The sequence below is a fragment of the Phyllosticta citribraziliensis genome (assembly GCF_038025025.1).
Source record: "Phyllosticta citribraziliensis strain CPC 17464 chromosome Unknown J3D65scaffold_7, whole genome shotgun sequence".
NCBI lineage: Eukaryota > Fungi > Ascomycota > Dothideomycetes > Botryosphaeriales > Phyllostictaceae > Phyllosticta > Phyllosticta citribraziliensis.
Window position 1 is genome coordinate 1,167,368 of NW_027117344.1, and position 18,367 is coordinate 1,185,734.

At 55.1% G+C, this 18,367-nt stretch overlaps 7 protein-coding genes across 7 annotated transcripts; 4 read left to right on the top strand and 3 right to left on the bottom strand.

Moving 5' to 3' along the window:
- Positions 1-260: 260 nt before the first annotated feature.
- Positions 261-4,472, bottom strand: J3D65DRAFT_627486 (nucleoporin Nup120/160-domain-containing protein). Its single transcript, XM_066800543.1, has 4 exons — positions 3,721-4,472; positions 1,502-3,667; positions 1,262-1,452; positions 261-1,203 (listed from the first exon to the last, which is right to left on the bottom strand). Exons 1-4 carry the CDS (start codon positions 4,376-4,378, stop codon positions 550-552), a joined length of 3,669 nt encoding a protein of 1,222 aa, XP_066654535.1. The 5' UTR covers positions 4,379-4,472; the 3' UTR covers positions 261-549.
- A 25-nt stretch (positions 4,473-4,497) lies between these two features.
- Positions 4,498-6,074, bottom strand: J3D65DRAFT_627490 (DNA repair protein rhp51). The gene is made up of 4 exons (XM_066800544.1): positions 5,811-6,074; positions 5,685-5,752; positions 5,364-5,631; positions 4,498-5,305 (listed from the first exon to the last, which is right to left on the bottom strand). Exons 1-4 carry the CDS (start codon positions 5,981-5,983, stop codon positions 4,762-4,764), a joined length of 1,053 nt encoding a protein of 350 aa, XP_066654536.1. The 5' UTR covers positions 5,984-6,074; the 3' UTR covers positions 4,498-4,761.
- A 705-nt stretch (positions 6,075-6,779) lies between these two features.
- Positions 6,780-8,807, top strand: J3D65DRAFT_603872 (uncharacterized protein; the record flags this gene model as incomplete). The annotated part of the gene is made up of 3 exons (XM_066798237.1): positions 6,780-6,816; positions 6,869-7,357; positions 7,405-8,807. The coding sequence occupies 3 exons, from the start codon at positions 6,780-6,782 to the stop codon at positions 8,805-8,807; spliced, it is 1,929 nt and encodes a 642-aa protein (XP_066654537.1).
- A 609-nt stretch (positions 8,808-9,416) lies between these two features.
- J3D65DRAFT_603873 (uncharacterized protein) lies at positions 9,417-10,778 on the top strand (the record flags this gene model as incomplete). The annotated part of the gene is made up of 1 exon (XM_066798238.1): positions 9,417-10,778. The coding sequence occupies one exon, from the start codon at positions 9,417-9,419 to the stop codon at positions 10,776-10,778; it is 1,362 nt and encodes a 453-aa protein (XP_066654538.1).
- Positions 10,779-11,653: 875 nt separating this feature from the next.
- On the top strand, positions 11,654-13,651 carry J3D65DRAFT_627504 (phosphoglycerate kinase). Its single transcript, XM_066800545.1, has 3 exons — positions 11,654-12,016; positions 12,070-12,490; positions 12,710-13,651. The coding sequence occupies exons 1-3, from the start codon at positions 11,951-11,953 to the stop codon at positions 13,477-13,479; spliced, it is 1,257 nt and encodes a 418-aa protein (XP_066654539.1). The 5' UTR covers positions 11,654-11,950; the 3' UTR covers positions 13,480-13,651.
- A 357-nt stretch (positions 13,652-14,008) lies between these two features.
- Positions 14,009-14,473, bottom strand: J3D65DRAFT_668563 (DSS1/SEM1 family-domain-containing protein; the record flags this gene model as incomplete). Its single annotated transcript, XM_066803127.1, has 3 exons — positions 14,009-14,045; positions 14,138-14,249; positions 14,329-14,473. 3 exons carry the CDS (start codon positions 14,471-14,473, stop codon positions 14,009-14,011), a joined length of 294 nt encoding a protein of 97 aa, XP_066654540.1.
- Positions 14,474-15,006: 533 nt separating this feature from the next.
- Positions 15,007-18,343, top strand: J3D65DRAFT_404867 (uncharacterized protein). The gene is made up of 8 exons (XM_066795953.1): positions 15,007-15,241; positions 15,296-15,313; positions 15,378-15,454; positions 15,504-15,570; positions 15,644-16,986; positions 17,168-17,976; positions 18,034-18,205; positions 18,293-18,343. The coding sequence occupies exons 1-7, from the start codon at positions 15,160-15,162 to the stop codon at positions 18,098-18,100; spliced, it is 2,463 nt and encodes an 820-aa protein (XP_066654541.1). The 5' UTR covers positions 15,007-15,159; the 3' UTR covers positions 18,101-18,205; positions 18,293-18,343.
- The last annotated feature ends 24 nt before the right edge of the window (positions 18,344-18,367 follow it).

Genomic DNA, 18,367 nt, shown 5'->3' on the forward strand with positions numbered 1-18,367 from the left:
GTGGACAGGGCATCTCAGTGTGATGACGCGATGATGTTGTCTTAGTAGGGAGATTCCCCGGTGATGTGTTGATATGAACGTGTACAACAGCAATGATGGCGCATAGGTGAAATCTCAACTCCTGCATGTGTACGATATCATCGGTAGGCAAGGAAGCACGCATGCGCAAAATGGTGTCGTCCTCGCTGACAGGGGGCTGGTTGATAATCTCACACTCCCTCCTGCATGTGGACGAGTCGTTTGCTTGTAATAGAAGAATGGAACGCGTCAGACTTGCTTTCTGAAAGAAGTTTGTTTGACATTGCCTTTGTGTGGTGATTTGTGCATGTCTTTTCGCTCTCATCCTACCTACCTGCCTGCCTACCCATTCGCTGCCCCCACCCGACCGGAAAACTCCTCGCTTTTCTGTCAAGACAGACAGACAGACCCATCGAAGAAAAGTTTTGAAAGTAATCGTAAAAAGAAGAGGAGGAATCCCACTACCCGTAACTGCACTGCGCTATGCCATGCCACGCTGCAACGTAGCCCTCGGTTCAATGACTTAATCAATCACAGCATGTCGACATCGCCATCGCCGGCCGGCGCCATGCCAAAGGCAAACCTGCCCGTCTCCATGGCCGCGACGCGATCCAGCTCATCCTGGTACTCGCGACGGATGTCGTCGAGCGTGAGGAGGCGACGCTTGACGACCTGCTTGCCCAAGCCGACGCCGTCTGCGGCGGTGCCCTCGCGCTGGCCGACGAGGAGGTAGCGGTCGTCTTCCTTGACGAGAGCGAGCGTGTTGATGAGTACGAGGAAGAGGTTGACGATGCGGGAGTCCTTGGGGTCGTGCAGCGCCGCCGCCGACGCCTTGAGCCGCGAGATTTGGTCGTACAGCGCGTGCGCCGCGCCGCGGTAGTTGTTCTTGGCCACGCGGAACGCGTACAGCGTGCGGTGGTAGGACTCGCCCGGGCCCGAGGCCACGTTGAGCGCGTCGCGCGCCAGCGAGGCTAGCACTTCGTCGACGGCGTCCAGGTCGTGGCTGAAAGGCAGCGCAATGAGCGCCTTTTCGCGGTGCTGTGTCACCATGGCCTTGACGAGCGAGGACAGCGATGCTTTGCGCAGTCGCACGTCTTCGAAGCGGATGAGCGCGCCGTATGCACTGCGGAAGTTGGAACAGGCGACGCTGGCGTGGAAGAGGCGGGAGAGAATGTCTTGAACGCTCTGCAGAAAACATTGATTAGCGGAAGCCATAGAGACGCAAGAATCTCACATTGTATACCTTGGGATGCGACGCCGCCTCTTTGTATATGAGCGCTTGTTCCGCCCACTGCACCACGAAAACGTGAGATTTTGCTTGGTCAAAGAGGTTCATTACGTGCTGGCAGAAGGGGCCAAGTCCCTTGCGGAATGAGTCCCTCTCTTCCGCATTCAAGAAGCTGTACGTGTCGATGTTGAAAATGTCAAAGAAGCCTACTTCTGTTAGCAAGCATTCTCTTATGGGTGAGTGCTGGTCACGTACCACAACCGTAGCTCGCTTTGTTGAAGTATATGCTCGCCATCTCATCCTTTCCAATGGCGAGATAGTAGCGAGCCCTGAGATAGGTTCCCCAGGCGTTGTTTGGAAGGAAGGGCAGGAATTCTGATGCGAGATCAATGTTTCCATGCTTGAGCAAATTGCTCATAACACCGCCAGAAACAAACTCCCAGCTTTCCGGCAATGGAAGTCCAAAGGTCCACGCACGGCACCAGTAGGTGATGAGCTCAGGCAGAGTTCCTTCAGGGGTGCGCATTGTTGCCCAGTCACCGACGAATAGACTCTCGAAGATGGTGACTGTTGCCGTGGACTTCTTCACTTGGGTTTCGCCAATGTCCATCTCAGAAGTCACTGACGAGGACCGTCTCCGAGTCCTTTGTGAATCTGCCCGCACGGTTCGTGCCAGCCATCTGGTTATTAGAGCTCCTTTCAGCCTCTCTATCAGCACAGGATATATCTCGGCCACATCGAGATCGGGCAAAGACTCTTGGGGGTTCTCGAAGTCTGTGCCGACAAAGGCGATGAGCACTAGGAGGTCCAACAGAATCTCGTACGTCAACTCCAAGGTCTCTTGTGCGCCACGAATAAGCGTCTTTGCTCCATAGGCTGCAATAGCCCTCGGTTGCGAATGCCCGCGGACATTCTCGTCTAAACGTTCCAATGCAGCAACGACGAGCTCTTGAGTAATGCCTTGGAAGCCACCCAGATCGTCGAGGTGTGAACTGAGCTTCTCGAAATCGTCATCCGTTACTTGGTCGCAAATGCTGCAGTAGGCCTCGAGCTGTGCCATGCGGTCGAGAACGGCAAAGGACGATTCTTGCGCGGCCTCGCGTCGGACTGCGAGTTCGAGCTGGTAATTCAAAGAAGAAGGAAAGGATTTGCGAAAGACTGAAGCGGCTGTGAGCAGCTTTGCTACATTTATGGACAAGTCGTCCTGGAGAGAAGCGAATAAGGGTCGAGAGAGGGGAGGATCTTCAGAGCCGGCAAATTTGTCCTCGTTCAGACGAAGGACCTCGACTTCGGAGCACGTGCGGATTGGAGACACATAGTCTGCATGGAGTAACCATGGTAAGTTGTTGTCGAAATCATAGACGAGAGCGATGGGCTCCCCTCGTCGTTTGTGAAAATCTTCAACAACCCCGTAAAACACCTGCCATTGACTTGCCAGGTCGAGTTCGTGCTGATCGTGATCCAAGCCGTCCGGTCTTTGTCGTCTTTGAACTTTGACGGCAACGGCGATGGATATCTTTTCCTTCAGAGACATCTTGCCTGCAGCTGTGTACTGCCGCATAGACTCGTCGGACAGACCCCGAAGATAAACCCCAAGAGCTGCTTCAAGAGTGGGAAGCGTAAATCGGCCAGGGTAGAAGAGGAAGTCAAGGTACTTCTCGGTAACGCTGCGAGAATGGAATGATGGGTCTTCAATGTCGAGATCACGCGGGTTTGATGGAGCCGCCTTCAACGAATCTGCAGTGAGCGACCCAGCATCGACGGTGGTCCAGTTGTTTCTCCAGGTATCTTCGAGCTGCTCCAGGTCGTCGTACAGGCTGAAACGGAGGTTGAAGACCGAGCATCTTGGCCCTGATCTGACTTGGATCCAGAGATCTGCGTCCCTCCAGCCGGACTTGGGCTTTATGCTGAATTCCTCCAGGTTCCAGACCGTTGTGTTCATCAGTTCGTCAATTGGAGGTGTGAAGACGAACTCGGGCTGGACGTCATGGATGCCATGTTCTTGGTGATCCGCGTCTCTGACGCCCCAGAACTTGAATTGGTGGCGCTTTGGCGAGTAGGTCACGATGAAATACTCATCCCCATCTCGAGGCGCCTGAACCTCCAGTATCTGCATCAGCTTGCGCTGCTCGGCACCGACGAAGAACTGAGCCATCTTCTGTGGATCCCGATTGTTTTCGCCGAGCAGGTCGGTCTCAAGTCCCACTCTGCCAGTATTGATATTCCATGATCTCAGTGTATGGTTCAGCGTGACGGTCCAGATGTGCTGTTGGTCGGGGGAACGCTCTATCGCGGCGGCAGTCGAAGCTTGAAGGTCGCGATCTCCAAAACGGATGGTCCGGCTGCCCTTCCATGGCAAGAAGCTTTTCAACGCTGAACCAAAGCCGCCCTCGCCATAGAAGGTTTCGCGCCAGAATGAGCCTATGACAATCTATTTTAGTACAATTTCAATGAGTTCGCCGGGTTGCTCCTACCATCATCGGCAGCGTTCTTTGTCAAGCGCAACACTTGCCCATCCTCGAGAGAAATGAGCAGCTCTTGAGCACTTGGGGCGACCAAGCGGTATGGTGTGCGTAAAGTGAACGCCGTAGGAACGCACGATTTGCACCAAACGTCGATCTCTACCTCTGTCGCAGCTGGCCGGATAAAGAAGTCTCTTGGAAGATCGAGGGTATAAAGCTCGCGCGCAGTTGTGAGGACAAAAACATTCAGCGAATCTTTCTCAGCAGGCTCCGCAAGGGCGACACCGAAAGGCTGGATTGGATTCGGAAACTCCAATAACAGGGTCAAGATAGCTTCGCCCTTTGGGTGTTTGTCGACTGTGAGGTCTACCGAGCGCAACTCTAGTATCTTGCGCTCGGACAAGACCCTCCACAGGAAGCTTCGCGGATGGGTGTGCTTCTGGCGGAAGAAGATGGAGGACTCGCCCGCAGCGAGATGCTGGCGTACGAAGCCAGTCTCATCGGCGCCTTGATAGTGGTCTTGGAGGATGCGGCGAGTGCCCTTGGATCGGGACAAGAAGGTTGAATTGCCGTGGGAGGGTAGATTGATTCCTATGGTGGTGCCGGCGTATGATGGATCGAGATTCAGGCGCGTCTCCCGGTGGAGGAGAGGAGCAGCAGGAGTGGCCATGCCTGCGCCATCCAGTGAAGAGCAAGCGCGGGCGAAAATGGGGAGGTGGTGGTCGACGGGCGCGGGGGATGGGCGGCGACGGCGGTGTTGACGGTTGTGGAGCTGGAGCGTCTGCAGCTACACGCAACGCGAAACTTTGGAGCTTCGCCGACAGGGATCGACGCGTGCACCGCCACAACAGCCACAATTTTGTCATGTCTTGCTGCGTTGTTTCATTGTACAAACTCTAGCAAGTAGCCATTAACGCAGATACCCTAGCTAAAACACCACTTCCATAGCCAAAAGTCTTTCAAAACGCCTTGCTAAGCAAACCCCCATCCATGCAAATCATTCCCTGCAACAAAGCCTCCGAAGAGACACGAGAAGAGTAATCAGCTTGCCCTCTAGTCCTTTTCGAGATCCTTCGGGCTTGGGTCGCCAATTCCATCTTCGTTGATGGCAAACATGGCGTCGCTTTCAGGCAAACACGGACTATCGTAGATTTTGCATACTCTTGTCTCGCCACGGCCCTTGCGCAGGCTCAATCGTGTCGTACTAGCATGGGCAATGATGTTGCCGCCAATGGGCTTCTTCGGGTCTGGATTAAACATGGCACTAGGTCCTCCGTCGACTTGGGCCACGACCTGATTCGTAATGACGACCGCAATGCCGAATTCGTCGGCAAGCCGTTGAAGGTTGCGCATAAACTTGGCCAGGTGCACTTGGCGCGCCGACAGCTCTCCTCGACCCATGAAGTCTGTGCGATACAAGGATGTCGCCGAGTCGACTATGAGAAGAGAGAATCGCGTTTCTGTCATCATCTGAGCTGCCTGTTGGAGAAGTTGAAGTTGATGATCCGAGTTGTATGCGCGAGCGTAGGCGACGTTGTCGAGGACTTCTTCGCCGGAGAGGCCGTAGCGGTTCGCAACAGCCAGCAGACGTACAGGTCTGATGTATGTCAGTGGATTGGTTGCAGTGTGGTTATCCTCGCAAAACTGAATCTGACCTGAAAGTTCCTTCGGTGTCAATGTACAGACACTTCCCCTCGCCACCACCCATGTCAAAGGGCAGTTGGCATGTCACAGCCAGCGTGTGGCATATTTGACTTTTCCCGGTCCTGAATTCTCCAAATATCTCGGTAATGGAGCCTGTCTCGATGCCGCCAGCGAGGAGAGTATCGAGCTGCTTGGACCCAGTTGTGATGGAAATTAGCTCACTTCGACGTTGATGCATCTCAGTTGCCGTTGTGAAGCCCATGGGAACCAATTTCGATGCTAGAAGAGGATCAGCCGGAAGTGCGAGCAATTTCTCGACGGCTGTGACTGACCTTCAGCCAATATCTTGGACGCCTTCTGCTCCGAGATTCCCTTGATTTGCTCCAGTAACCTCCGAGGCCTTTCGTCATGTCAGCGTTGAAAAAACTCCATGGGTACCAAGTGGGGACGGAACGTACGTGTAAGCAACAGACTCGACAGTATGATATCCACCGTCCATTATGAGCTTGATGTCGCGCGCTGAAAGGCCATTCACACCCTCAAGGGCTGTGAGGGGCGTCGGGGCACCGGGGCCGCCCACGGAGCCATCGTCCAGGCCTGATTGGGACTGCAGGTCGTCTTCGGCACTCATGATGATTGTGGAAGAGTTTTCGAGTACAGTGAAAGTCTGGTTTTGACTGCGAAGAAGCCTGGCTAGCGAGGGTTGGGGTGGCGCGAGTGTGTTGACAGAGGGAGAGAGGACGCGCGGTGGGGGAAGGCGACGCGTTGGCGAAGTGGCGAGTCGCGCCCTCACATGCTCTTGCTGCCTAGCGCGGAAACGCCGCCTGAGGCATCCATATTCGTTGAGATGCCGGTGCCTGTGCCGGACCTGAGATTTCCATGTGGAGGCGCCATCGTTCATAACTGCAGCTAGACCCAGAGACTACCATTTCTTCTCCTTTGATACGCAATACAATGCGCAACTCTCATCAAGTCGTCATTTACTGTACCTGCATGCGCTCCACTCCTCTCTCAATCCTCGCCAAAGATCCTCCTCCTACAACCACGTCGCTCGTCCAATTCAGAAATGCCAACAAGAGACATCGCCGGGACGCCGAAAAAGCAGCTACGCACTCATCTCATTGGCTTGAATTGAACTAGTCACCGACTGATCTGTGTCCGAGTACCACAAGCGGGGACTCTCTGAGAGCCGTCCCCGCACGTCTCGGAATCCGGCCGAGGGGCAATGATGGACTACTGTTTCCCCACGAGGACCCTCTTGAGCATCATGGCATTAGCCTCGGCCTGGAAAGTGATAGGCGCTGCCTCCTTTTCCTATATCTGGTAAATGCATTCTTCGTTCCCTGCTCTCTTCGGACGCCAAAGCACATTGTCCTCTTCCTCTCAGCGTTCTGCTTCCTCTCTCAAGTCCACCAGCTCAACATCTCATGGCCATGTCTGAGAAGCGACCAGTTCGTATTGCAGGTATCCGACCGCTTACCATTTGTTTGTCAGAACTGCTTGCCAACAATCACAGGATGCTCTGGCTCAACGGCAGACAGGCGAGACGCCATGCGCGCTCTGTCGGCCAACTTTGCTACAGACCCTGTTGACGTCATCATTGGAGACTGGATGTCGGAGGCAAACATGACTTCCCGTGGTGTTGCCAAGATGGATGCTGAAGGGGATGCCTATGAACCGACATTCCTCGAGGCCCTTGGTCCAGCTTTGCCGCACATTGCCAAACATGGCATCAAAGTTGCGGCCAACGCGGGGGCTTCCGATACACGCAAGCTCCACGAGATTGTAACCAAGATGATCAAAGACCAAGGTTTGGACCTCAAAGTAGCTTGGATATCCGGAGACGAAGTTCTCCCAGCAATCCAAAAAACTTTGAAGTCGGGACAGTCTCAATTCGAAAACATTTGCACTGGAGAAGTCCTTCAAGATTGGAAGTTCGAGCCCACGTATGCTCAAGCTTATCTTGGTGGCTTGGGCATTGCAGAAGCCTTTGCTCGTGGAGCAGGTCCGTAGGCACGCCTTCGTTTGGAATTTCCATGCTGAATCAAACAGATATTGTCATCTGCGGCCGAGTGTCAGATGCTTCCCCCGTCATTGGCGCTGCATACTGGTGGCACAACTGGACTCGTAGCGACCTTCTCCAGCTAGCCAACGCCTTCGTAGCCGGCCATTTGATAGAATGCTCCAACTACGTCTGCGGCGGAAACTTTAGTGGCTTCAAAAGTCTTGCATCAAAAGGCTGGGATGACATTGGGTATCCCATTGCCGAAATTTCGAGCTCAGGCGCCGTCGTAATCACCAAAAATCTTGGGACTGGCGGAGAAGTGTCTGTCGATACCTGCACCAGCCAGTTACTCTACGAAATTCAGGGGCCTTGGTATTTCAACTCAGACGTAACTGCCTTGCTCTCTGACCTCTGGTTTGAGCAGCTCTCCGCCGACCGCGTCGCCCTGCATGGCGTCAAAGCAGATCTCCCGCCACCAACGACTAAAGTCGGCATCACTGCCAAAGGCGGCTACCAAGCCGAGTTCCACTGGTTCCTCGTCGGCCTGGACATCAAGGAAAAGGCAACCATGATGGAGTCTCAAATTCGCAAAATGCTGTCTTCGCACATTCACCACTTCTCGAAGCTGGAGTTCACCACCAACGGGTCAGTGCCAGAAAATCCCACCAACCAAAACGCCGCCACGGTCGACCTTCGAGTCTTTGCCCAGGCGCCGAATGCCAGGGATCTAATGCCGGATCGTTTCCTGCGGCCATGCATGGACCCGGTCATGCAAGGATATCCAGGCGCAACGCCCCATCTAGACATTCGTCAGGGCCTTCCCCGTCCAATCTACGAATATTATGTGACTTTGCTGCCACAAGCAGACTTGCAACACAAAGTCCACCTGCATACGGGCGAGGATGTGGAAATCGCGCCGCCATTAGAGACACAGGTTTGGCCAAAGCAGCAACCGAGCCAGCCGACAACCGATGAACAAGTAAGCTTGGGGGCACATGGTAAGACGGTCAGGGGACCTCTAGGATGGATCGTCCACGCTAGAAGCGGCGACAAGGGAAGCAACGCCAACGTTGGCTTCTGGGTGCGTTTTGCGGACGAGTGGGACTGGCTGAAAAGCTTATTGAGCGTGGATACGGTCAAAGAGTTGTTGGCCGAAGAATACACTGGAAAGGCGATTGTGAGTTATTTCCCACAATGCATGTCGAGGAAAATGGCTGGCAGTTTCTGGCACAGCGACGTCTGGTCGAAGATGATTGATTCACTGATTGATTTCCAGGATCGCTTCGAGCTTCCCAACCTCCGCGCTGTCCATTTCCTGCTCCACGACCATCTTGACCGTGGCGTCAGCTGTTCAAGCTCTTATGATTTCTTGGCCAAGAATGTGGCAGAATTCTTGCGCGCGCGGCATGTGGACTTGCCGGTGCGATTTCTGGAAAGGGGGAAGCTGTAGACTTTGTTTCCCGTTTGGAACTTGCGATCCCAACCCGTGAGTTGCTACACCATGCCCCGTTGTGTATGGAAAAATCTGTCTTTTTTCAGCATATCGAATGGCATAGCAAGGATTACGAGAGAGAAACATGTGCATCGTGTAGCGCTTCAGCTCGAGCCTATTTATCGTCCATTCACACGACATGTCTGTGGTCAAAGCAATGGCGGCTTTTAGAAGCCTTTCCAATGGTCGCTATCAATGCGTTCTGTGCCAATTGTGCTTCTTGTTCCGCGTCAGTGCATTCGAAGACAACACAACACAGACACCGAACTAGAAACTGTCTTGGTTGCATTTCTTGACTCACTCTGCCCTCCTGGAGCAACGGAATTTGACTTCAACTTGCTATATTTACTTCACGTATGCTATCTTGTTACCTACATCTAACAGCCTCTTGTCTACACCTTCAGCTCTGTCCTTCAGCGAGCAGCCACCGGTTCCTCAACTGACCAAGACTCTCGGCGCCTGGAGCGTCTATTTAGCGGACCTCTCCATCTACTACGATCACAATTAGATCCACGAAGGATACCACCGTCCACCTGGATCCCTAATAGCCTGCACACAAGAACAACAATGTCGCCAGAACAAAATACTCCTGGGCCGCGTAGGCGAACACGGGGCCTCACGAATCCCGCGCCTTTCCTGCGGCCCTATCGCCGCATGCCTACGCCGCAAGTGCCGCCCCGACCAGCGACTTCGCCTGCTGCGCTACCTACCGGTCGACTCCGTGGCGATCGAGACTCGCGGCGGTTAAGAAGTGGCAATCCCTCCCCTGAGTCAATAACGACGACGACGACGAGGACCCCAGGACACACAGGCATAGAAACTGGATATTGCACGTATGCGGAGGAGAAAGAAGAAGAACCACGGGTATTTACCGCGCCCTCGCCTGTCAGCCCCCCAACAGAGTCAATTTCTTGCACGCAATCGGATTGCATTTATGAGTGCAGCCCCCTGGAACCACCTTTTTCCTACTTCCCAACACCCCCTCCTCCTTCGAACCACTGCCCACGCCACCACCACAGGAATCGGCGTCTAAACAGCCACACCCGGTCCATTTCCGATGGTATCGTCCCCTATAACCTACCTAAGCCCCCAAGAACTTCTCCCCTAGACTGGACGCCGCGGCCGCTGCCCGTCCGCATCGCACGATGCCCTGGACACCCGCCGGCTCGCGACGCAATTTTCGCGCCGCCAGCAACGCCGTACCCGCTAGCGCTAGCGGGCGTGACTGTCGTGGCGAGCCCTTGGACGGGCGCTTCGTCCTCTTCGTCGTCGTCGCCCACTTCGCTCAAGTCAAACAAGTCATCCGGGTCTGGCTCGCCAATCGACTGGAGTCCTTTTCATGCGAGTGCGCCAAAGAGTGCAAGAGGGGGAGAGGGACAGGTCGGCAGGCTGTGGGGACGGAGCCTCCCTTGGGGCTTGCGCGTGCCGTCAGGTTTGACGTCGCCGTCTCGTTTGACAGGTAGGGATGGGAGTGGTGGGGTGCTGATGCCGCTGCGTGCGGCACCGCCTCCGCCTCCTCTTCCATCCCGCATTCTCCCGAGGACGCAGCCAAGAGCCGCAGCTGGCCCCGTTCATCCAGCGTCTTCACAGCCGCCGGGTGATGGGCATCAGGGCTCGCAAGGTCCGTCACTTCTCACGCAAATCCTGAACGCGCGGGTGTGGGTGACGGCTACATCCCGCGTTTTCGGACCCGCCGATCCACGCACTGTGGCGGCGAGGAGGGAGGAGAGCGCGAGGAGAGTCGAGCGGGCGAATTGGGTGGAGAGAATTGAGGCGTCTTTGGGAAGGACGAAGGGCTTAAGAGATTGGTGGAGTGGTAGAGGGCATGGGAGAGGCGGTGCGAACAGAGAAGACGGTAAAAGGGTCAGATTCGTCGAAGAAAATGTTGAAGGCGATGAAAAGACGGAAGTGAATGATGGGAAGAGGTGAAGAAAGTCTTGGTGAGATGATGAGGAAACGGTAGTACGAAAGCCGCAAAGGCAAATTGGGTAATACTTTGCTTCTTTCCTCTTCATTCGAACTTCCAAATTGTTCCTGTGGTATTCGGAGAGATCGCCTCTCGTCATCCCTTCGTGAGTAGCACCCGAGGCTCGATGGCAAAAACACGGTAGACACAACTACTCGTGCTTGATAATAGACAACTCCCTAGCTCTTTCATGGTTAAAGAGTGGTGGTGGATTTTGAACGCTCCTCATTGCCTCTCTGGCTGCGATCTTGAACGCTTCCTATCACTCCTCCTTTCCGTAGATGAGATGAATGCTCCCTGTCTGTCATCTTTTGGTCTTGTGTGCAACGACTCTCTCCTCAAAGCCCCAATGGAATGGTTCATCGTTGGTTTCATGTGATGAACTAGACATTGACTAACGTCTCCGTTGGTAGTCTCTTGAGGGATAGATACCCTAGCTAGACGGAGTATGGTCAGGATATGGGCAGATTCCAACAAAGCCATTCATCAAACAATTGTGTGGAGCATCCATCACGGTATCCGACAAGGCAGAGGTCGGAGAAAAGACCCGAAGTTAGACAGAGTTGGCCGTGGCATCCGAGGCGTATTATAGAAGGGCGTGGAGCTGGTGTGAGGCGGCGGATCCAGGGGCCCGCGGTGGAGCAGGGCGGCAGCGAAAGGAGCGCAATCAGACGATGTCAATGTTATCTCGAAAGATGTGTGATGTTGACGATGAATCTTGTCCGTCAGGCAGGAGGGGCGGACGTGCGTCACTGACTCTTGGGTCCATGTCTGCCCCACTACCGCACCCGAGTTAAAAGACCCCGCGCCTCAGCACTGAAAACATTGAGTCGAGCCCCTCTTCCCTCACCTCCATCACTTCGCCTTCAATTCCTCAACAGATACCCTTCACCACAGAGGTGAGTTTCCCCTTATCTTCCTTCATCCAAGCTTGTGAGCCCCGAGTCACTGCGCTGGTGGCAATGCCACGGCTCGTCGCGCCAAGAGGGCCCCCCTCATATGGAGACATCACTCCACGTTGGCACGCCGATTCCGGGCTGCAAGAATCAGGCGCAATCTCTTGGGGCTCGCATTCCCTTCTCTCTCTCGTCCCGTCACACTCGTCGCCGGACTCAGCTAAACACAGCACAGCAAAATGTCTCTCTCCAACAAGCTCGCCATCACCGACGTCGACCTCAAGGGCAAGCGCGTCCTGATCCGCGTACGTTTCCTCATAACTTCAATGGCAAAGGCGCAGGGCTAAAACTTCCATAGGTCGACTTCAACGTCCCCCTTGATGGCGACAAGCAGATCACCAACAACCAGCGTATCGTCGGTGCTCTACCCACCATCAAGTACGCCGTTGAGAATGGCGCCAAGGCGGTCGTTCTGATGTCGCACCTGGGCCGTCCTGACGGCAAGCCCAACCCCAAGTACAGCCTGGCTCCCGTCGCCGCCGAGCTCGAGAAGCTGCTGAGCCGCAGCGTCGTCTTCACCAAGGACTGCGTTGGCCCCGAGGTCGAGGAGGCCGTCAACAAGGCCACCGACGGCCAGATTGTGCTGCTCGAGAACTTGCGCTTCCACGCCGAGGAGGAGGGCAGCTCCAAGGATGCCGAGGGCAAGAAGGTCAAGGCCGACAAGGCTGCTGTTGAGCAGTTCAGGAAGGGTCTCACTGCCCTGGGCGATGTCTACATCAGTAAGTTGACCCCACAGTGGGTGTCGAAAGACGAGACTTTGGAACATCGCTGCACGCAGGCAGCGTTTGTTCACTGCCAGTTACGTCCAGAGTGTTGTCGTCTGCTCACACGGTTGCGCCTCGGGAGCAGTCGTTCACCATTGCAGCTCCTCTTACCCAGAGTCTCACATGTTTCGACACCTATCAGTCATGAGAGATTCAGACGCTAACTTGACTCAGACGATGCCTTTGGCACTGCCCACCGCGCACACAGCTCCATGGTCGGTGTCGACCTGTCCCAGAAGGCCTCTGGCTTCCTCGTCAAGAAGGAGCTCGAGTACTTCGCCAAGGCTCTTGAGAACCCTCAGCGCCCCTTCCTCGCCATCCTCGGTGGTGCCAAGGTTTCGGACAAGATTCAGCTGATTGACAACCTGCTCGACAAGGTCAACACCATCATCATCTGCGGTGGTATGGCCTTCACTTTCAAGAAGACGCTCGAGAACATGGCCATCGGTGACTCGCTCTTCGACAAGGCCGGTGCCGAGACCGTCCCCAACCTGGTCGAGAAGGCCAAGAAGAACAACGTCAAGATTGTTCTGCCCAACGACTTCATCACCGCCGACAAGTTCGACAAGGACGCCAACACTGGTTACGCCACCGACAAGGACGGCATCCCCGACGGCTGGATGGGTCTCGACTGCGGTGCTGAGTCGGTCAAGCTCTACAAGCAGGCCATTGACGAGTCGTCGACCATCCTGTGGAACGGTCCCGCTGGTGTCTTTGAGTTTGAGAAGTTTGCCTCGGGTACCAAGGCCACGCTCGATACTGTCGTCGCCGCTGCTCAGAACGGCAAGATTGTCATCATTGGCGGTGGCGACACTGCTACCGTGGCGGCCAAGTACGGCGTCGAGGACAAGCTCAGCCACGTGTCGACTGGTGGTGGTGCTTCGCTCGAGCTGCTTGAGGGCAAGGCTCTGCCCGGTGTCGTTGCTCTGTCGAGTAAGTCCTAGACGGTTGCGCACGAGTGAGCGAACGGCTCTGATGGTGCGGTGTAAAAGGGAGTCCACCCAGGCTTTAATTCTCTGGGCGGCTCATTGGCAAATAATTTAGATTAACGAAGATGATGAATATAACTTTACTTCAATGTGTCAATCGCCAGCGCAGTTGGACCCTAAGTACGAGGCGAGTTGGACATTGAATGCTCCCAGTCACCGTCAGCACTCTCAAACCTTTGTTGAATGAGATTCATGGCCGGAGCAACCGGGCGGTGCCATACGTCGTATTTCGCGGGAGAGTACCCAGATGTGGTATGCTTTGTGTGATTGTGGCTGCTCTTGCGGCCCATTGCTCAATTCGCTCGCTCTTCTTCGTTCTACAGCAAGAACATTCAAGTCCCACAACTTCTATCTCGGCGTTCCTTTTGGTCCTCGTGTTTCTAAGCGGCAAGTGGCAACATCCGTCTTCGCCCCCCAGTTTGAATGATGGGGCAGACGAGGCTGCGAGGTCTCCGCTACGATGCCTTAAACAATGGAAGACAAATCAAGCCCTCTTCTGGTCAACCTTTTTCAGTTCCTCCCTAGGTGCAATGTCAGCTACGTCCATGCCAAATACCAGCTGCCGGCAACACAGGTGTTGACGGGGGAAATGTTCCCAGGCGGGCAGACATACTTTAGCTGTGCCGAAAAGTCCTCGCTCGTGTCGTCGTCATCCCAGCTCTCCTCCCACAGATGGCTGTTTGCGGCGGCGGCGGCGGGCAGCTCGGCGTCTTCGGTGTCCCAGTCTGCAGCGAGGTGGACGGAGTTAGCGGTGAGACTCTTTCAAGCTTAAGACGGATGCGCCGCAGGCAAAGGGGGGAGTACCTTCCGAGGGGAAGTCCTCAAACTCGTCGTCCTCTTCCAGCGCGGCGGCGGGCTTGTTGTTCTCGGTGGCCTTGTCGCCCGCGTCCTTGGGGTCAGCGGTGCTAGGGTTGTTTGTAGCGGCGTTGTTGTTTTGCGGGGCAGACATGGCGGATGAGAGGCGGAGGGACGGATCGGCGAGGTGGGTAGGTGGTAGCTTGGAAGCTTGAGACTGGAGGAAGAGGATCCGATGAGCGTCGGACTAGCTGTCAGGCTGGCTCTGTCGAGATGCGAGGAGGAAGCGAGAGATGGGCGGCACGTGGACTGGAACTGGCGGTGGAGGTGTAGACCGGTAATGCGAGAGGGCAGTAGCTGGGATGGACTAGGTGCGGTGGTGTTGATGAAGGTCAAGCTTCGGGGGCGGTCAGCGGAGTGGCGCGCCAAGGCGGCACCCACCCAGCGCTGGCACGGACCATCCGAGGCGATGTCATAGGTCGAGGTGCCGGTAGCCCAGGCCGACGTCGACGACTGAGAGCTGACAGCCCACATGCAGTGGACGCCAGAGTCCCGAGCGAGACAAGGAATAATGCCAGGGCACTACTTCTCGACTCCAGTTCCCCATCTCTCATCTCCATCTCTCTCTTCGTTCTCCGCCCCTCTCGCCCGCCTCCAGCTAGCCCGCTCCGTCTTCATTCCAGCTCAGCTCCAGCCCCAAAAACCCTAAATGCAGCACTCCTGCGCTGCGGCTCGTGTGGCATTTTTTGTTTCGTTGCTGCCTGCTATACACTCTTAGTCTTCGTTGCTCCCTCACATCTTTGCCTCGCTCTCCCAAACGTTTGGATTCAACTGTCCACCATGCCTCTCGGTGGTCTGCTGGGTTCCAGAGGCAAAAATGGCTCCAATTCGTCTCTCCGCCCCGAGGATGAGCCCCAGCAATGTAATCCTAAACCCCTTCGCCATGAACGCTCCCCAGTTACTGACACATATTTAGTGCAAGATGCCCTGTCCGGTGCGAACGATTCCATGCCAGCAAAGGATACGAAGAAAAGAATCCAAGCCGCTGACCTACATAGCTGCTGCCCACATGATCAACGATGATATGGAGACCGCCGAGCGTCTTCTCAAGGACAAGGACACGCCGTTCCATAAAGTACGAGCGCCGCCACACTGCGTATTCTTCATTGGTTGACCATCATCAGCTAGGATGGGGAGTTGTCGTCTTCATGCGCGCAACACTTGGTTTCGAACAAGGCGCAATGAAAGAAGGTGCGCCGCTCGCTATCCCCTACCACTCAGCGCTTGAGGAACAGATGGACTGAGGACATTCCCTCCGATGTAGCGGCCGACGCCCTCTCCGAAGCCGAGAACACGGCCGCCGACTATCTGCGCCGCGCTCAGCGTCGCCCCTCGCGCTCTGCCATCTATCCTGCAGGATCAGAATATGCGTCGATCCAGGCACAGGCTCAGCTCATGAATTCTATAATATGCATCTTGAACGAGAGCTTAACGGAAAGCATTCGTGGATTCTACAAGCTGCGCAAGGGCTTCATTGCGCTGACCACAATCATGGAGGCTGAGTTGACGTATTTGAAGAGTTTGGATACCGCCAAAGCAAACGGCACAGGGCAGGCTCAAGCCAGTCGATCGAGTCTCAATTTCCGAGAAAGCAAGCAGAAAGACTCGGACTCCACAGAAGCAAAGGGCTTGGCTGCTGTAACTTCTTCCAAGCCAGACCCAGGAGCAGCGAGCAGCTCTAAAATCACGACTGAAAGCTCGAGCGGAGTTGAGAAGGATTTGGGTGATTCTGACAGCGTCAACAGCTTCGTTGATGCGGATGAGTCGCATCCAGACTCGCCCAAGACCTCTAAGTACGAGGGACACTTGGATATCAAGAACAGCAAGACTCAGGGGCAAGAATCCAAATCGTCTCCATCGGATACGACTCCGGCGTCCCAATCTCCAGCGTCCTCGGACGTTGCAGAAGTCGAAGCGCTTGCCTCTGACCTGAATGAGGCGCTCAACATGGCAACCGATATCAACGCCACGGACCCGTCGTTTATTGGCCAGGATCCCATTGACGTTTACATCCACTCTTCAACCAACATGTGCTTTGGAGTATTCATGATCCTCCTCTCCCTTGTTCCTCCTGCCTTTGGAACGCTCCTGAAAATTGTGGGGTTCCGCGGAGACCGCGAGCGTGGCCTTGCCATGCTGTGGCAGAGCACCCTGTACGACAACATCTACGGCGGGCTCGCTGGACTCATGCTATTGGGCTACTACAATGGCTTGATGGGTGTGTGTGACATCGTGCCGAGCAGTGGGCGTGGTTCATATCCCCGCGAGAGATGTAAGCTACTGCTGGGGGAGATGAGGCGGCGATATCCACGCAGCCACCTGTGGTTGATGGAGGATGCGCGGCGTCGTGTTGCGGAAAGGCAGCTAGATGAGAGTCTGGCAGTGCTGGAGGGCAGCAAGCCGAGTCCCCTGCGGCAGGTGGAAGCGCTTCACTGGTTCGAGCGGAGCTTGACCCTGATGTTCGTACATCGGTATGAAGGGTGCAGCGAAGGCTTCCAGCGCTGCTGCGAAATGAACAACTGGAGCCAGGGGTTGTATCTGTATATTTCGGCTTCTGCTCATATAGAGGTGTATCGCAAACTCCAGAAGTCGGATGAAAAAGCAGCGGTAAGTTTGCACTTTGAGTTCCCGTCCCACAATGGACATCAAGAGGACTGGTCTCTCCCTAGGGAGCCGTCGAACACGGCAACAGTTGTACTCCGGGAGCTGTCATTACTTTTGACCCCTGCTGTGGCCCCTCCTTTGTTGATCCAAAGCCTTCGATTCATCCTCAGCTAATTGCGTACAGGCCAAACACGCCAAACACGCTGAGGAATTGCTCCTCCGCACTCCAGCACACACGTCCAAGCGCCGCCTCATGGCGCGCCAGCTCCCTTTCGATCTTTTTGTCGCCCGCAAGCTGGCAAAATGGCAAACTCGTGCAGCCGCGCGCGGTGTGTCACTGATCGATGCCGTTGGCGTCTCACCGATAGAAGAGATGATTTACTTTTGGAATGGGTACAAGCGCATGGCTGATCAGCATTTGAGCGATTCGATGGAGGCGTTGCGCTGGAGCTGTTTGAGCGAGTCCGGACCAGCTGGAGATGTTAAAGACGCAGAGTCGAGTCAAGAGTCGAAAGACTTTGAAAAGAAAGATCTGGAAAAGATCGGGAAGGCGGAGACGTCAATCTCAATGGAGACGGACGATTCCCTCGAGTCAGACTCGGCCTCTGGGGTCAACGCTGCGCCCAGTATGCCCACTTCGACTTCAGAACCCATCGACGAGCGCGCCCTGCACGCCCTCTTAACTGCTGTGGCCCTGCGCGCCCGTGGCCACATCGACGCCGCCAAAGACCGCCTCCGCAACGGCGTGCTGTGCTACGATTGGGCGACACTCAAGGCATGCGGCCGCGAGGCCGACTCGTGGGTCTTACCAGCCGCGACATATGAGATGGCGGCTTGTCTATGGGTCGAGAATGAGGCGGTCAGGGAGACGAAGGGGGCCGGTACAGTGGGACCAGTTGGCGAAGACCCGGAAGAAAAGGAGAGGCTAAGGGAGTGCGGGAGATGGGTCGAAAAGGTCGCGAAGTGGGGCGAGGGGTATGATTTGGATTCCAGGTGCGTCCTCGTTGTTCTATGGTGTCGATGATGAGTTAATGACTGACTGTTTGGCAGGTTTGGCCTCAAGATTACCACGGCGAAAGACACTCTTAAAAGAGTCGGCATTGATACCGTGACATGAGGTCCGAAGGGACTGATTCGTTAGGATGGTTTGGACATAACGACGTCTATGCGACACGCACGGCCAACTGCTGATTGGATAGACCCAAGAAAAACTAGAATTTTGGTATTTTTCAGAATACTCCGCCTGTCTGCAGTCTGAGTAATTTGGTTTTCTGGATTGTCTACATGGCCAACTGCTCGTATTCTACAGATACAGCACATGTCTCACCTAGGGAACCTAATACCTCGATGCAAGACTGCTCAATGGCATTGTCGTCTACAAGGT

Bases quoted from the DNA above. Each gene is read 5' to 3' on its own strand.
- J3D65DRAFT_627486 (XM_066800543.1), bottom strand. From the start codon at position 4,378: ATGGCCACTCCTGCTGCTCCTCTCCTCCACCGGGAGACGCGCCTGAAT. The intron at 1,453-1,501 runs GTACGTGACCAG...TAACAGAAGTAG, and splicing joins CAAAGCGAGCTACGGTTGTG to GCTTCTTTGACATTTTCAAC. The intron at 1,204-1,261 runs GTATACAATGTG...TGTTTTCTGCAG, and splicing joins AGGCGGCGTCGCATCCCAAG to AGCGTTCAAGACATTCTCTC.
- J3D65DRAFT_627490 (XM_066800544.1), bottom strand. From the start codon at position 5,983: ATGAGTGCCGAAGACGACCTGCAGTCCCAATCAGGCCTGGACGATGGC. The intron at 5,753-5,810 runs GTACGTTCCGTC...ACATGACGAAAG, and splicing joins GTCGAGTCTGTTGCTTACAC to GCCTCGGAGGTTACTGGAGC. The intron at 5,306-5,363 runs GTCAGATTCAGT...GACATACATCAG, and splicing joins GACACCGAAGGAACTTTCAG to ACCTGTACGTCTGCTGGCTG.
- J3D65DRAFT_627504 (XM_066800545.1), top strand. From the start codon at position 11,951: ATGTCTCTCTCCAACAAGCTCGCCATCACCGACGTCGACCTCAAGGGC. The intron at 12,017-12,069 runs GTACGTTTCCTC...AAACTTCCATAG, and splicing joins GCAAGCGCGTCCTGATCCGC to GTCGACTTCAACGTCCCCCT. The intron at 12,491-12,709 runs GTAAGTTGACCC...AACTTGACTCAG, and splicing joins CCTGGGCGATGTCTACATCA to ACGATGCCTTTGGCACTGCC.
- J3D65DRAFT_404867 (XM_066795953.1), top strand. From the start codon at position 15,160: ATGCCTCTCGGTGGTCTGCTGGGTTCCAGAGGCAAAAATGGCTCCAAT. The intron at 15,571-15,643 runs GTGCGCCGCTCG...CCTCCGATGTAG, and splicing joins ACAAGGCGCAATGAAAGAAG to CGGCCGACGCCCTCTCCGAA. The intron at 17,977-18,033 runs GTGCGTCCTCGT...ACTGTTTGGCAG, and splicing joins GGGTATGATTTGGATTCCAG to GTTTGGCCTCAAGATTACCA.